At 35.4% G+C, this 16666-nt stretch overlaps 1 protein-coding gene across 1 annotated transcript in view; it reads right to left on the bottom strand.

Moving 5' to 3' along the window:
- Positions 1 to 16666, bottom strand: part of LOC146165468 (DNA polymerase epsilon catalytic subunit A-like) — a 44032-nt gene that overhangs the window by 18535 nt on the left and 8831 nt on the right. Inside the window, exons 13-25 of the mRNA XM_083382614.1 lie at positions 15766 to 15911; positions 14928 to 15111; positions 13423 to 13616; positions 12440 to 12561; positions 10920 to 11093; positions 9452 to 9543; positions 8870 to 9015; positions 7690 to 7892; positions 6733 to 6883; positions 6107 to 6222; positions 5615 to 5738; positions 4913 to 5068; positions 4326 to 4479 (exon numbers count right to left, since the gene is read on the bottom strand). Coding sequence (XP_083238740.1) covers positions 4326 to 4479; positions 4913 to 5068; positions 5615 to 5738; positions 6107 to 6222; positions 6733 to 6883; positions 7690 to 7892; positions 8870 to 9015; positions 9452 to 9543; positions 10920 to 11093; positions 12440 to 12561; positions 13423 to 13616; positions 14928 to 15111; positions 15766 to 15911 — 1962 coding nt within the window. The remainder of the gene's footprint in view (positions 1 to 4325; positions 4480 to 4912; positions 5069 to 5614; positions 5739 to 6106; positions 6223 to 6732; positions 6884 to 7689; positions 7893 to 8869; positions 9016 to 9451; positions 9544 to 10919; positions 11094 to 12439; positions 12562 to 13422; positions 13617 to 14927; positions 15112 to 15765; positions 15912 to 16666) is intronic.

The raw sequence follows: 16666 nt of genomic DNA, 5'->3' as shown, positions 1-16666 counted from the left end.
ATAAATTAAAAAAAAACTTTTTTTTTGATAAAATGAAAGATAAATTTCACAATAGCCGAACGACCAATTTCAAAAAGCTGACTTTAGTTATATGGGCCGAAAATTTATTTTCGGGACATATCTTGTTTTTGCCGTTATTCTTTTTTGGTTTCCTACGGTTTCCTATGGTTTCCTATGGTATGTTTCAGACCGATTTTTGTCCGAAGCTTTATAGAAAAAGTAGACATCGTAGAACCTTCAAGTTTTCAGACATGGCGTAGAGTGGTATGCAGGTGCTTTGTAAAAGTTTATGAGGCTGCACCCCCAGGGGCCTTTGCTTGGGGGGTCAAAACCTGAAATATTGCGTTTTAGCTCTTTGTAGCTAACGACTGCCATCTAGCAGCAGAAAAACTTTCATACAGAATTCGTTCATATTCGCTTGCTTTGTCCAGCTTGTGAAGTGACGAAGCGACTTACCGCCTGCTGGGCTTTATTGTCCCGCGCGTGAGACTTCCATTGTGCGAAGTGGCTCGTCCAACACTGGGCGCGTACGACTTGCATTTTAAAAAGAGGCTTCTCTTTAATAAAATTACTTAATGCTCTTAAGAAACAACATATTTTACCGCCGCAAATTTAAATGCGAATTCTGGTGGCAACTCCAATCCAACATATCAACACCAGGCCTACACAACTTAAAATTGTGTGTTGATATGTTGGATTGGAGTAACATACGACACAGGTGCAAATAGCAAATATTCTCCAAATCGTATTTCATTGTACTGTCGCGGTAATACACAAAGAGGTAAGGCCGTGTATAAACTTTCACCCACCGTACAATTAACGCAGGGAAGCATTGTGAGTAGGAATGTTTAAAGAAGAATATCGGCGACTCATTTAAAATGCTTGCTTTAAATGCGCAGTCAGCATTTTTTCGGGCGACCAATTACTTCTCGATAAGCTTCGCCTAATAATCAAGTGTCAATAGGGTGTTATTGGGCGAGTGAGCGTCTAGTTCTTTTTTGGTTTCCTATGGTTTCCTATGGTTTCCTATGGTTTCCTATGGTATGTTTCAGACCGAGTTTTGTCTGAAGCTTTATAGAAAAAGTAGACATCGTAGAACCTTCAAATTTTCAGACATGGCGTAGAGTGGTATGTAGGTGCTTTGTAAAAGTTTATGAGGCTGCACTCCCAGGGGCCTTTGCTTGGGGGGTAAAAACCTGAAATATTGCGTTTTAGCACTTTGTAGCTAACGACAGCCATCTAGCAGCAGAAAAACTTTCATACAGAATTCGTTCATATTCGCTTGCTTTGTCCAGCTCGCGTCGCGACGAGGCGGCTGCTGGCATCCCTGCTGCGCCCTATTGTCCCGCGCGTGCAACATTTGTGTTGGAAGTGGCTTGCCTAGTAAAACTATGCACATGCGACTTGCCTTTCATAAAGAGGCCTCTCTAAGTAAAAAAACCTATTGCTCTTGCCTTTCATAAAGAGGCCTCTCTAAGTAAAAAAACCTATTGCTCTTACAACACAAAATATTTTACCACCGCAAATTTAAATGCGAATCCTACAGGCAGTGTACACATCTCTGTTAGCACATGTTGTAATTGTTGCACCATTCAAACATATCAACACCAGGTCTAAGCAAATATAATTATACAAGGGCCGCAACAACAAAAAGCTTAAGTTTAACGCATTCTTAACGACGACGTTACAAAGCTACGTCATAACATGGCGTCATAAATAAATAAATCTTGCGTTTATTGGATTTAAATTGGCAAAACTTTCAATATAAAACGTGGCTTATTAGGCACATAAACGTGTTTGCATATTGCTCAAAACTACAGATTTAAACTCTGTTTCAACAGTGATTGCTCAGACCAAGGCATGGTAAAAATTTACACAGTAAAAGTTGGAAAAAGTATAGCAAACCATAGACGTTAAATCATTTAGAGAGAATGAAAATATTGACTTTTTAAACATGCTAGCTGACCAAAATGTAATAACATGGCCGTAAGCATTATCTACGCAAATTTTTATTGATCAAATGTATGTTTCGATCATTTGCCAAAATCTACGCCATATTTGAACCCCCTTCGCTTCAAAGCCATAAGTTATTATATTATTATACACAACTTATAATTGTGTGTAGATATGTTGGATTGGAGTAACATACAGAACAGGTGCAAATAGCAAATATTCTCCAAATACGATGTTTCCAATATTCTCCAAATCGTATTTCATCGTATTGTCGCGGTAATACACAAAGAGGTAAGGCCGTGAATAAAGTTTCACCCACCGTGGGAAGCATTTCGAGTAGGGATGTTCAAGGCAGAATATCGGCGACACATTTATAATGCTTGCTTTAAATGCGGCGTCAGCATTTTTTGGGGCGACCAATTACTTCACGATAAGCTTCGCCTAATAATTAAGTGTCAATAGGGTGTATTTACCGCCGCAAGTTTAAATGCGAAATCTTAAGGCAGTCTACGCCTCTCTGTTAGCACATGTTGTGCATCTTGCTCCAACCAGCATACCAACATCAGGCCTAAACTTATCTAGCAAAACTTTCGATTTAATAGTTTGCGTATTAGGCACGTAATAGTGTTTTTCATATTGTTTGAAACGACAGATTTAAAGCCTGTTTTAACAGTGATTGCTCGGACCAAGCTATGGTAAAAAATTACCTAGTGAAAGTTTGCAAAAGTATAGCAAACCATAGGCGTTAAACCATTTTTAGTCTTTAAGAGAATGATAATATTTGATTTTCAAACACGTAAGCTGGTCAAAATTTAATAAAATAGCCATATGCATTATCTAAGTAAATTCTATTTATCAAATATATGTTTCAATCATTCCCCAAATTCTACGCCATATTTGAACCACTTTCGCATCAAAGGCATATTTTAAGTGGGGAAGTTTTCGGCCCATATCTGTTTTTGCTTGCAGAAACAAGTTAAGGAAAATGAAAAACAAAATATATTACATAATAAAGTACACAATACAAAATATTAAAAAAAAAATTAAAAAAAAAAAAAATTAAAATAAAGTAAAAATTGAAAATAAACACTAAGCCCTGAAAATATATCCCCTGACAAAATATACAACAACCGCACCCCCGTCTAGTTTTTTTTTAATTTTGTAAGCGATTTTTATTCGATTTTACCTTACAAAAATATTGACAAACTTTGACCTAACTAACGTGTAAATTTTAAAAAAAATTTCAAAATTTTGACTTTTTTTGACAAGTCAAAAAATATTCGCCCTAGTTATCAGTTTCAAAGCAAAATTAATTTCGACTGATAATATAATTTACTACATTCTGTGAAATTCCCTAATCAACATAAAACGTTGAATTAAGTTGCAAACCATGGCTGGAATTTGGCATCGGATCAACACCGACACCACCCTAGTTTTGGAGGAGTACCAATACTGCCACTTTGCATCGGGCTTCGGCTACGATACGATATATTTGGACATTCCTAATTAAAACTGCTAACTTTTTATCCCCTTATTTAATTTCATTTGTTTTTTACCTTTAATCTAAGCATGGCGAACTTCGTGCATGGCTGATTTTATGCATGGCTGATTTTATGCATGACTGATTTTATGCATGACTGATTTTATGCATGACTGGTTTTATGCATGGCTGATTTTATGCATGACTTATTTTATGCATGACTTATTTTATGCGTGACTGATTTTGAGCATGACTGATTTCATAATCGGCAAAACATGATTGTGCTGTAATTTAACCCATTCATTTGGTGTTGCTTATAAGTTACAAGTTATTAGCTTTCGTTGTATGCCTTTACTTGTATTGTTAGGTTTTCTGTACTTACCCTTGTGTTATCAATTCACCCCAATAAAGGATGCTTCACGTTAATAACAAGTTACTCTAATTCTGTGCACTGGCATACAGTAAGCTTCACACCAATGGTGGCTTCAAGCCAGGGGTTCTTAAAACTTTTTTTACCGCGGACCCCTAAATTTGTTTTTTGCTTTTCATGGACCCCGGTAGACAGGAAATGCTCCAAAATGACGTCATAAATTGACGTCACAAAACAAATAGATTTCACGACTCTGTTATTTGGGTCCGAAAAATGTGAAAGTTAAATGGAGTCTAACTATACATTCATTGCAAATCCGTTTCATTTTTAATTAAAGTGTATTCTTTTAAAAATTAATTACTTTAAGTATACACTAGTTTTTTATTTAGGCTTTCATGGACCCCCTAAAACTAGTTCACGGACCCCCAGGGGGTCCATGGACCCCAGTTTAAGAACCCCTGCTTTGAGCAGATATAACAGCCACTAAAAGAGAAGAGCAACTTCCCCTCTTTTCACTCCTACCTCCTGCTCCGTCATCCTCATCCCTCGCTCTCTTCTTGGGAGCGAACTTGAAGATGTCGGTGATCCTCTTCTGCTTGAAGACGTCGTTCTTTTCCACCAGTCGTTTGTGAAGCCAATCGGGATGCTTCACTCGGGGAACGGGATTCGAGACTCCCTGGTGGAAGACTTAATTTTAACTGACGCGATTATTTTTTGACGTAAAAATGATAAATTTTGACCAATAAAATTAAAATTTTGTCAGATTTTGACTTATCAGGAATACTTCGATTTAAACCACGCATAGTTGTATGACGTACTTTATTAGTGTTTTGGCGTCGTTAGTCATTCGTTTTTGGCGTTTTACTGACGACTAGTGAAACACTAATCAGGTATATTTTCGGGTTTATGCAAAAAAAAAATGGATCATTTGACGTGCTTTGAATATTATTCGAAAATAAAACATTTCTAATACCGAGGTCAGCGGAATACTGAATAAAACAAAATACTACAGCACTAAGCATTTTCCAAACAACTAATTTAAGAAAACTTGGGTAAAATCAATTTTAATACTTAAAATTCAAAAACTCGTGACAAACATGCTTACAAACCTGTAGAGCGGCAGGAATAGTGATGATCTTCTGAATAGCGCTTCCCAACCTCTCAATGTAATAATCCCAGTCGAGGATTGCCCGAATGTCGAAGTCCACGATGTTCGACTGCTTGGTCCACTTACGCAGGTAGTGACGTTTTATGCTCGATTCCGACTGCGTAATAATGACGTCATACCCATTTTTTCGCTTTTTCTCAATACAACTTTTTTAGTCATTTTAAACAATAACTTTTCGTTTAGAAAAATATGCAGGTATTCATGCACAAGACTTGAATGCAAACTATAATTTTAGATTACTGACAATATTACGGCATTTATGTGTGTAAAATTTGCGGAATGTTATTTTTTAAAAGCACTATGGTTTGTAGAAAAATGTGGCACGTTTGTACTTACTCAGTGCGATGCAAGTTGAAAAAATTTGAGAATACGACATATTTAAACTGTTGCGCTATGGTAGCAATTAGACAATGTAAAAAAACACCAAATAAATAGACAAATGTTTCGCGTTTATACGTGTCCCTAATGTACAGACGCGTAGTTTGACAAATTTCTGTCTACAATATATTCGATTCTTATGGACCTGAAATTTTGGCCTGAGTTTATAATACTATAATAAGGACTTTTTTATTTGTTGAATATTTTTCCAAAAAAATGTTTTTTTAGTTCTTTTCAAGCACTGAATGTCTTTAGCAATATTTACCTGGAAAATAGCGAGTGGAATAGCTCTTTCTGTGACCGGAGCACCGTCTGGTTTCTTTGAGATGATAAATCGGCAAGACAAACCAGCGTCCTTCACCATCTGGTCGCCCAAGAACTCAGCTAACCTGGAACAAGGTGATATGAAGAAATGTTTATCCGTAACAAAAACTTTACTTAGCGAATTCGGCAAAATCCAAGACTGGTTTAACCTGTGTTGCACATCATGGAAAGGTAATGTGTCCAAAAATAAATGTATAATTGAATATTAGATAAACTGAATGTAATTCTGTTCAATTAAATATAGTTATTACTGTATTTCAGATATATCAAATCGTTTATGGCATCGGGTTTCGCATGGTAAAAAAAATCTAAAAAAAATCTAAAAAAAATCAGGATAACGGAATTGGTCGGAAAATCTGGTATCGGCCGACCTCCAATACAAACGTAGCAAAAAGGAGGAATATTGCGTACATGTGTAAAGCTTTCAGATTACCTCTTTGCTGTGCTGATGGAGGTCGACTTCTGGGCTCCGTAATCCTCCAACTTCCGGGACATGGATCGGTTCTCACTGATCAGCTGGAAGAGCTCAGAGTCCGGCATGTTGGCCGCCTATAGAGGAGGAGGAAGAATTAGGAGGAGGAAACAAAGAGACGAGGTACAATTAATAGGACAAACAATAAAAGGAGCAAGGACAATTAGATGGCTACATTAAAAAAGGGAAAGAAATAAAAATACTTTGAAGCAGTATCTATGAATTCCATCAGTATTTATATAAGTAAATCCGTATAAAATCAATCTTAATCTGATGGTATTAGCTATTGTGAGTTACAATTGTATTGAGTTGTTAGGTAATGATGTATTTTAAAACAGTTTGCCACGATTTTTGTAATTATTTTAGTGTGCCGTCAGTTGAAAAAGTGTAAGGCCCACTGTCTCAAAGGAATGAAAGGCACAGTTTTTAAAACGCCGATTGGAAAACTTAGAAGGGTCCCAGTGGTGATAAAGTAACAAAGCAGCATCTTTGGGGCCTAAAAAACATCACCTAAAAACGCCTTTTTAGTGTTTAGCACTTATTGAAAAGCCAACTTGAATACAAAACAGAAGAAAAAAACTACAAACCTTGCTAAAGAGCACATCAAGCCAATAATCAGCCACAGTTGCCACTGATTTGTAGACGTCTTCCAATGTTACTCCTTTCACAAAAGCGTCGAATACCGAAGATTGGAAGATCTTGATCAGCTGAAGTTCACCTCGACGTTTAATCTCGAAACTGTGAGTTTGGAAAAAATGCAACGGTGGTTGAAAAGCACTGAACCGAATTGGTCGAACACGGAAACTACTAGGTCAAAATGCAAACTGCTTGCTAGAGTAAAAAAGAAACAAACAATTAAGAAAACAACCAGGTAAAACAAGCGAAAAATTGATATCAAGTTCCATTAAACCGGTTCCTTTAACTGAAACCGGTTGACCTATTTTGGATTGTATTGCAAGCCAGCCAAGGCTAAAAAATAGCCTGTGGCGAGGTTCGAACTCACGACCTTTGTCATGCAGGGACCGTAGCTCTACCAACTGAGCTAAGCACACTCAGAGGTAAACACTTCAGGAAACAATCATAGCACAATTGCTTGCTGCGCTCTGTTGGTAAAACTGGCCTGTGGCACTCGGCAAATACGAACTAATTTGTCAAATCTAATACATATTTGGTACACAAATTACTCCGACAGCAAAAGTACAATTAACAAGGTCGAGTATAAAATGAGTACTCGACCAAATACACAAACTACTCAGCCGAGTACGGAAAATACTCACTCAACCTTTGAGTTCAACTTTGAAAATTTGTTAAAAGTATTTGGTAAAGTTCAATAAAATACTCACTCAACCTACTTCGTAAATTAGTTAAATGTACTCAGTTTAGTACAATAAAATACTCACTCAACCCTTGAGTTCTACTTAGCAAATTACCGAGTACAGAAACTACTAAGATAAGCACACTAAACACCTCTTACCCATTAAATTCTACTCAGCAAAGTAGTGATTACTAAAAATACTCAGTCTAATACACTAAACTCTTCTTACCCCTTAAGTTCAGCTAGCGACTCATCGAAGTTGAAGACTGCGTATCTCTTCTTTAGACTCTTCCCTTCTTCTTTTGCAGCAGGGAGGACCATGGCGAGGTAGGGACCGTCCACCTCAAAGAAGATAGAGTTTTCACTCCTCCGCTCGTAAGTCAGGTTCACAGGGTCGGTCAGCTCCTCGTATTGGTCATTCGTGAAATCGTCCTTTGGGAGTTAACAGTAAATTTTAGTTTAGCAAGTGTTTTGTTACAATTTTATTTTATGTTTGTGTTTTGATAACGATTTTGATATGATAGTGTGTTTTTCGTTAAGTTTCCGATAATGCTTTCATGTTTTTTCAGCATTTGTGGCAAAAACTATATATATTTATTTGATATAATACTCAACCGTGTTGTTTTCTTTAAAAAATAAACACAAAAATAATACATTTTTTACATAGATTAAGAGACAACTGTTTACAAAATGCACATTTTAATCACTTGTTAATAATTGAAATAGGACTTTTCACAAAATTAAGTTGTCCAAAATAATAAAATAGTAAGAATATCAAAGCCCGTACAGAAGTAGGTATCAAGTTGAACGTTCGTTAAATAACTCTTTAATCATTTTCTAAATGTTAAAAATAAATAAAGATCTTTATTCTTAAATCTTAATACAACTTCCAACCATTATGCCCCGAAATTGTTTTAGTTTTTATAGTGTTTTTTTTAAGGCTGTGTTTAAAGCTTTATATTTTTGATTATTCAAGTTTTTAATATGATAGTGTGAATTTTTGTTAAGTTTCTGACAGTGTTTATATTTTTTTATTTAAAGTGGTAATTAAGTTATGTTTTACTCCTGATTTATTAAAGGAAAATGCTTTTTAAATTAATTTTTTCGTAGTACTTTTACTCAAATAGTTACATGATCTGGTAAATAATAAGTTTTATAAGATTTTTCGTTGGTAGTTATATATACGTAATCATAAAAGAAATAACGCAATTTCATTATATTTTTCACACATAATAGAAAAAAAATCTTGAAAAATCAGTTAAAGAAGTTAATGGTAAAATAACCTTGCCCAAAGAAGATTTCAGCTGATAAAAAATAGCAATAGAGAATTGTCACCTTTAAATTTCTTTTTTTAAACATATTTCACCAAAAAACATATAAAAAAAACATAAATTTATAAAAAAATCTACCTTGACCATGACATTAAGCATTGCCCCGGGGTATGAGATGGTGACCTTGGGTTTCTTGGGGTTGGTCGTTTTGATGACGTAATTCTCGGGAAAGCTGGAAGGAAGACAACACCAGATCCCGTCAGTGTCCAACTCGAGAGGTTTACCTGAGCAAAAAAACTGTTTTATTTTTTAAGACCAAATAAATTCTTCCGATAAAAATGCATTTTTGCAAAAAAATGATGCATATTCGAACCAACATAAAATTTGGGCAAAAACAATTTTGGAGATAAATTTGAAAATTCTGATGTTTCAAAACTTCAAAAATAAATCGGCGCAGATTGCAAATCTAGTGAAAAATACTATTTCGCAGAAACTTGGGGACATTTAGCACAACGTAATAGCCAAAGCCTAAGAATTGTTTATTTTTTTAACTGTTCTCCAATTCTAAACAGTTTAACGCAAATAAAACATTAAAATATAGTAAACCCTCCAAAATAATAATTAGGAACTCACATTTTGTGCGAGTAAAAAATGTCGAAAAACAAACATTTCCGTTAATTTTATTTGTTAAAAATAACAATTAGTTAAAAAGAAACGCACCGATTTTGTCGACGAGCTTTCTTGCATTCTGAATAATCTTGGCTCCAGTGTAGCAAACGATGCCAGCCATCTCCATTGAGTACCAACGGGCTCTAAACAACGCAAGGCAAATAACGTTACATATTATATAAATGCTGCATCTTTATGGAACACAAAACCATTAGCAGCAGGTTTCTGCTTGTCGATCGGCTGACGCATATATTAACAATTGAACAGTTTAAAAACCCGAGTAAAATACAGGGTTTTTTAGGTCTTGTCCGCGCGGCGCTTCTTTTTGAAACTTTTTACATAATCTGTACTGCTTTCATGTGAAACATTCACACAAATGTGCGTTCCTTCGAAGCTGCTTTTTTGACCAACGACTACGGCTTACGTATAATTAGTACACCGAAAGCCATCGCAAACTCACCGAATCTGTTGATCTATGATGCAAGCAGAGCAGACTAGAAAAACAACTAGCCTGCAGTGAGGTTCGAACTCACGACCTCCGGTCAAGCCGGGACAGTCGCTCTACCAACTGAGCTATATGCAGGCTCAGAAGGGAACGAGTCGAGAAACAACCATGCGCCAATGCTTGCTCAAATCTGTTAGTACAATGTTTATTTGCTTTCATATGCTTTCGACTTTTTTAGTAATTTTATTATTATTTTCCTACGTATATGTGTTATAATTTGCTTATGGGAACTGACAATGCCAGTGTAGTCGAAATATATATTCCTTTAACAAAATGTCTGATCCTAGGTCTCATTCGGGTTTTAAACTTCCGATTTTTATTGTTCAACGTCACATATAAGGTACAACTCAAAGATAACAGCAACAAAGATAAATTGAATTTAAGTATACAAAGTCAACCAACCACACCTTTCTAAGCCGGTAAAAATCTGTTTTTCTAATATAAAAAAATATATATTTATATGAAAACACAGAAGTCAATAAGTTATTATTGGTCAGAGAAAATAACTTTTTACATAACTTGATAAAAAGGCCAACTTAGCAAGTTAACCGAAAGGCTCTATTTGTTGTTCTTCTGTCACATACTTGACGTTTTAGAAAAAAAATAAGAACGCCTGCGTAGTTTGAAACAAAGTGATTTTTAAAGAGTTAAAGGTGCCAAAACAATCTTTAGATAAAATGCATTTAAAAGTGTTTTGTTTTTAATTAATCTTTATATATAAGTAGATTCGGTATTAGTTTTTTAGCGTTTACTACATTATAACGCTTAAAAGGTAATCTATTAACAAATAAACTCAAATAATACTTTAGTAAAGCGACCTTATGTGGAAACAAAAAATCCAATGATAAATTCGAATAATTAATAAGAAAATCAGTTTACCTAAAATTAGGTAAATCACTCAAAACCCATCACCCCACATTAACTTAAATTAGAATTTGTTAAACTGCCAGCACAAGCAAAATAGCTCATTTTGCCTAAAAAGTAGGTTTTTCATAAAAAAACACATCTGCTTACCCGCGTCTCATCACATAACCATAGAACGAGTTGAGGATGCATTTGTGGGCGAGTTGTAACGAGTCGTAGAGTACTTCCATCCCCTTGGCCTTCTTAATCTCGGTCGCGTCGCCCGACTCTACCGCATCGGATACTTGCTTCTTGGCTCTCTTCAGCGCTGCTTTGTACTTGTACCTGTGCGATTTAAAATCAGGGTTGTTCTTACGTTTGTTTTTGGCTGTCGTGCATTTAGGTTGCCACAAAACTTTATAAAAAAAATTGATAGTCTTTTTAAAAGCTATTCAAAGACTTTTCAAAGTAAACTTACAGCATTTCAATGATTAAAATGGGCTCACTTGCCTTTTTTTGTCATGGAGTGTTCACGTGGTTCTCCTGCGAAAGGTTGCCCGCGGCCTCTGAGCCGCGTGCTCTATAGTCACGTGTCTGTAATTATTTATTGTGTTGCGCGCTGATTGTATCGCAATGTAAATTACGCGACTACTCGCCTATAAATGCTCGTGCCCTTCTTGTGTTAACCCCATTCAAATAATTTGAAAAAAAAAAACAGTATAAATGTCAAAAAAAAAAAAAAAAAAAAAAATGTCATGGTAAACAAAATTTAAATTTAAAAAAAAGGGGAAAAAATGTTTTTTTCTTGTACCTGTGATTTCAAAATCAGGGAGTTGTTTTTGCAATTTTTTTAAATCATTTTTTTTTTCTTTGATTATAATCAGAGGGTTGTTTTTGGTTTTGTTTTGTCGGTTGCTGCGAAGAAAACGTTCACTATACCTTTCACTACAAAACATATAGATTTTAAAATCAAAGGGTTGTTTTTTCTTTTGTTTAAATCAGGGCTGCGGGGTCGGTTTTAAATAATCCCAACTCGGGCCCAAAAAAAGACGTCATCATTCCGCTTCTTTCAATCAATAGCTTCAGTTAAATTAAGTGTAATAAAAATCATAATGCTACAAATAGATGTTTGAACAGAAAGTTTAGCTAATTTCGCATTCTTTTGGTGCAAATCAGGATATTTTAGTTAACTTTTAAAACAATCTAGATATAAATTTTGCGAATTTAAATGTGATTCTAAATTAGTGATTCCCAAACTGTGCGCCGCGATAGATTCTAAGTGTGTCGCGAAACTGTTTTGTAATTTCGGAAAAGAGAGTATTGGTATTAGCAATAGGCACGCAAAGCATTTTAGACTTAAATGCGCACTATTCACAAATTAGTAGTTTTGCGACATTTACATATAGTTTGTCATGTGTTAAGGGCATTTGTAAAACTACTCTGTTGTTGTTGTTGTTGTTGTTGTTGTTTTGTTAAAAGTGTGCCGCAAGCCAAAAGAGTTGGGGAACCACTGTTCCAAATTATGTCTAGTGTATATACGTATCATACACCAAAATTGGGGGATACGTAAGCTTTCCAAAAAAAGGTTCGCGTAATCCGACAACAAAGTGGTTTGGAACCACTGATCCAATGACTTAATCAAAACAACCCTAAGAACACGCCTAAAGTAGCACTTAAGAATATTGTCTAACCTTCTGTCCCTGAAGTTTCGTACTGTGTCGACGTAGAATGAGTTCTCCCGCTGACAAACCGTCGTGAACTTTTCCTCAAGTCGTTTGATCTTAACTTTCCTGTAAGCTCGGCGACAATACTCCTGAAACATGCGCAATGATCGAAATTAGTAATTAAGTATAATCTTTGCATAACTTCGATAAATATTTTGTCTTGCATTGCAGCAAACCACACGGTTACCCTTTAAAAAGAAAAAAGAAAAATCGATTTAAAAAGTATGAAAAAAAAATTGTTTTAAACCGAAAATTCTTAAAACTACTTTTACTTACTAACGCCAAAAAAACCTAAAAATTCACATAAACAAACCGTGAAAAAATATCCATAAACAAATAAAATATTACTGTTCTTTTAGAAAAAAAAAACCTCATTAAGGACGCTTTTTGAACAACACACTTTGAAAAAATACCAAAAGAACAAAATAAATACGTTTTAACCAAACTACTGCAAAAAAAACTTGTTTCCCAGAAGGAAAAATAGTGTTTTTATTACCACAAAAACCTTAAAAACTATAAAAAAGACAGAAAAATAACATTCTTATCTCCAAGGCGTCAAGCAGAAAATTACTTACGACGAAACCGACTGAAAACATTTTTATTTAAAAAAAAGAAAAAAAAAAAAAAAAAAAAATATTTGGTGTACAGGAAATTTTGAGTAAAAAAAAAATTTCCTTTAAACTAACAAAAACATATTTAAAACAGATAGAAGTTAAAAGAAATAATATTTACACAGTTAGTAAAAAATTTATATAGGTGGTATTTGCCCCCTGAATCCGCTCTGATTTTGGGGACCATTAGTTTTACAAGCTCACTATTTTGTAGCCCCCACAGCAGACCACTCCGCGTGCTCTTACATGGCAACAAGTTTCCACAGGTTAATCAACTCTATGCAAATATTTGTTAAACTAAGGATTTAAAAAAGCGACTTTCCAACGATCAAGGTTCACCTGCAATCTCTTCTTCTCTTGGTCTGCTTGCCCTTCCTTGCTGAGCTCATGGAATGAGATGTAATCCTTGGGGTTCTCCGGATCAGGAAAGCGTTCGTTCTCCAATTGCTGCTGGATGCGGTGGAACTCGCTCCTGGATGCAGGCATGTACTCCCCTCTCCACATCCAAGGCATCGAGCGCTGGCAAGTTGCTCCTGGATGAGCAGGAAAGAAGAAGATGTTTAGAAGATTGAAAATAAATTGGATAAGAGCGCTGGCAAGTTGCCTCTGGAAGAAGAAGTAACATGTTAGAAAATTAAGGATAAATTAGATAAGAACGCTGATAAGTTGCTCCTGGGTAAAGAAGAAATATGTGGATATTTAGGGGAATATTAAGGATAACTAACAGTTATAATCGAAAAATTGCTCCTTGCTCCTAGAGGAATAAGAAGATAAAGAAACAAATCACAATTGAGACAAATTGCTCCTGACGAAAAAAGAAAGATGAGGATGTTGAGAAGAATATGGATAGAAAACAAACAAGAACTCTGGCCGGTTACTTCTGGAGGAAAATAAATAAGATGTTTAGAAGGTAAAGAATACAAAATATAAGAACGTTGGAGCTTTCCGGAATAAGTGGATGTTACGCATGCAACATGTGTTAATGCGCAAAACATGTACCAAACATTACTTTTACATTTAGCCTTCAATAATTAATTACATTTAAGGTATTATAAAAAAAACTTGTTCGAAAACTTTTCCTAGGGGATGCGGAATCTGGCACAGAACATGTACTGCTATAATTTATTTGTTTGTTTAGTTAAATGTAAAACCAACCCACATTTTGGTATTGTATTACTGTGTTATCTCAGTTACTTGTATAAAAATAAAAATAAAATTACAATGATCTTGTTATTTAAGCAATTCTAGAAGGGGTACACCGAAAGCCATTGCAGACTCACCGAATCTGTTGATCTATGATGCAAGCAGGGCAGGCTAGAAAATCAACTAGCCTGCAGTGAGGTTCGAACTCACGACCTCCGGTCGAGAAGGGGGTGCGAGATTTTGGTTGGTGATTTAAAAGAAGTGCAGCAAGAACCACTGGAGCAGTGGTTCTCAACCTTTTTCTTTGTGGCTCATTTATGTTGTAAAAACATTCTGTGGCTCAATAAATTTTCATGAAAGAAAAAACTGTAAAATAGGTTTAGAACAAATCACAGCAGAACATATTTCAAAACAGATTATTTATTCAATCGTGCATTAGTGAGATACTTGCGGCTTAACAATAAGTTTACATTTCTTGTTAATTCCTCCCCAAGCCATTATTCCTGGAAAATTAAATATAGTCACATAAATGAAACCAAATCTAGCTTTTTTAAATTGGTCTGTGGCCCACCTCAAATATTCTTACGGTCCACCAGTGAGTTATGGCCCACTGGTTGAGAACCACTGCACTAGAGCCTTAAGCCTTGAATCTCGACTCCGACTTCGCAGCTTTGCTAAAAACGTCCAATAACTTCACCCACCTGGCTTGTTGAAGTCGCAGGCTGCACATGTGGCCTCATCTACCACTGCCGAAGGTTGCAGTCTGTTTGTGAGGATGATGTTGGGGTACATGGCTCCCACATCGAGATGGTAGATCACCGGGTTCTCCATACGAACCGGTTTGTCGCGCAGAGCAACTAGCTTCTCCTTGATGTCCTTGCAAACCTGCAAAAGACGTGTCAAAATTTCTATTTTTTGTACGTCTTTTGCTTGTACAAAGAATAAATCTATCCTGTTGGTGCGATATAAAAAAAAATTGCAATCGTTTTCTGTACATGTCTACAGAGCCGGTAAAAAATGATGATTTTCTTGACGCATATCAAGGATTCAAAAATAAGTTTTATTTATCTTTTTTACATGCAATTACGCAAAACAAAATTTGATAGGACATTTTAAAATAAAAAAATACATACAGTTTTTTTTTTTGTTTGGTTACTTTTTTATTGACGCAAAAATGATTTTTTGATTTATCAGAATGTGTTTAAACAAAAATGATAAAACAAATTAAAAATCCAAACATTCTTTAAACCCACAAAACGCAATTTTTATTTAAACGAGATTTAAAATTCGTCAAACATTTATCAAAAAAAAATTGTACAAAACGAACTTTGTTGTCGTGTTCAACAATCCTCAAATTAAAATAAGTATTATTTTAGGTTTTTTGGGGGTGATTTTTGTTCCTTTTTTTTAGACAAACCCGTCTTTAAAAAATTAAGTAAAACAAAACTATGTTAAAGAACTTTACAGTCGCAAAATAAATATAACTTGTTCAGACAAAAATATCTTAATTAATTATTAAAATTCAAAACTTGTTCAAACCTCGTCCAGGTTTGTTGCCTCGTTCAGGGGAATTCCCTCCTCAGTTTCGACGCAGAACCTGATCGTTCTCTCGACTTCATCGTGGAGCATCTGGAAAGCATCCGGATCACCTCGGAAGCTGCAAGGGATGTTGGAGCGGTAGATCCCTGGAGGAACAAGAGGAATAAGAAGATGATGGTAATACGGGAAGAGCAGGTTTCCATTGAAATAGCTAAAATTTTACGACAAAGCTAAAAATGCGCATTTTTTGGTTGGAGGTTGTACTAAGACAGGGGTTCCCAAAATTTCTGGGTCTGTGGACCAAATGTATATTTACTAGCGATTCGTGGCTCACGACGTGCTCTAAATTTGGACACAAACATTTTCTATGAAAATTTAACTCAAAAACTGCTACAACACAGAAGCTAAAACCCATTGTTAGGAGACAAAGACCTTTCTTGCTAAATAAGTATTGTTTTTTAAAACAAAGCGCATAGTTAGTTTCTACCTGTACAGTATAACATAACAAAACAGTAAAATCGGTTCAAATGGCTATTTGGCCATTGAGAATGTCTTGGTGGCCTAGTACTGGGCCATGGCCCACAGTTTCGGAATCACTGTACTAAGAAGTAGTAAGAATATTAGAGCCCATACAAATACCTACTTTTATATGGGCTTTGATATTCTTACTATGATTGATCTTTGTTATTTGATTTTATAGCAAGGCTTTTGTTTCTGAGCTCGACTATCTTTTGTACATTCACCCTATTGGTAACCACAAACAAACATTCGGAGGAACAAGAGGAAGATTATAAGAGTAACAGGAGGAAGAAGAAGATGATTATATGGAAGAGTGGGTTTCCATGAAAACGGCGAAATTTTTCTAACGCATCTAACTTTGTAGGTTGAAGCTTTAAGAAGT

Source organism: Ascidiella aspersa, chromosome 2 (genome assembly GCF_963924565.1).
Source record: "Ascidiella aspersa chromosome 2, kaAscAspe10.2, whole genome shotgun sequence".
NCBI classification, from domain to species: domain Eukaryota; kingdom Metazoa; phylum Chordata; class Ascidiacea; order Phlebobranchia; family Ascidiidae; genus Ascidiella; species Ascidiella aspersa.
This window is presented reverse-complemented; position numbering and strand designations above follow the sequence as displayed.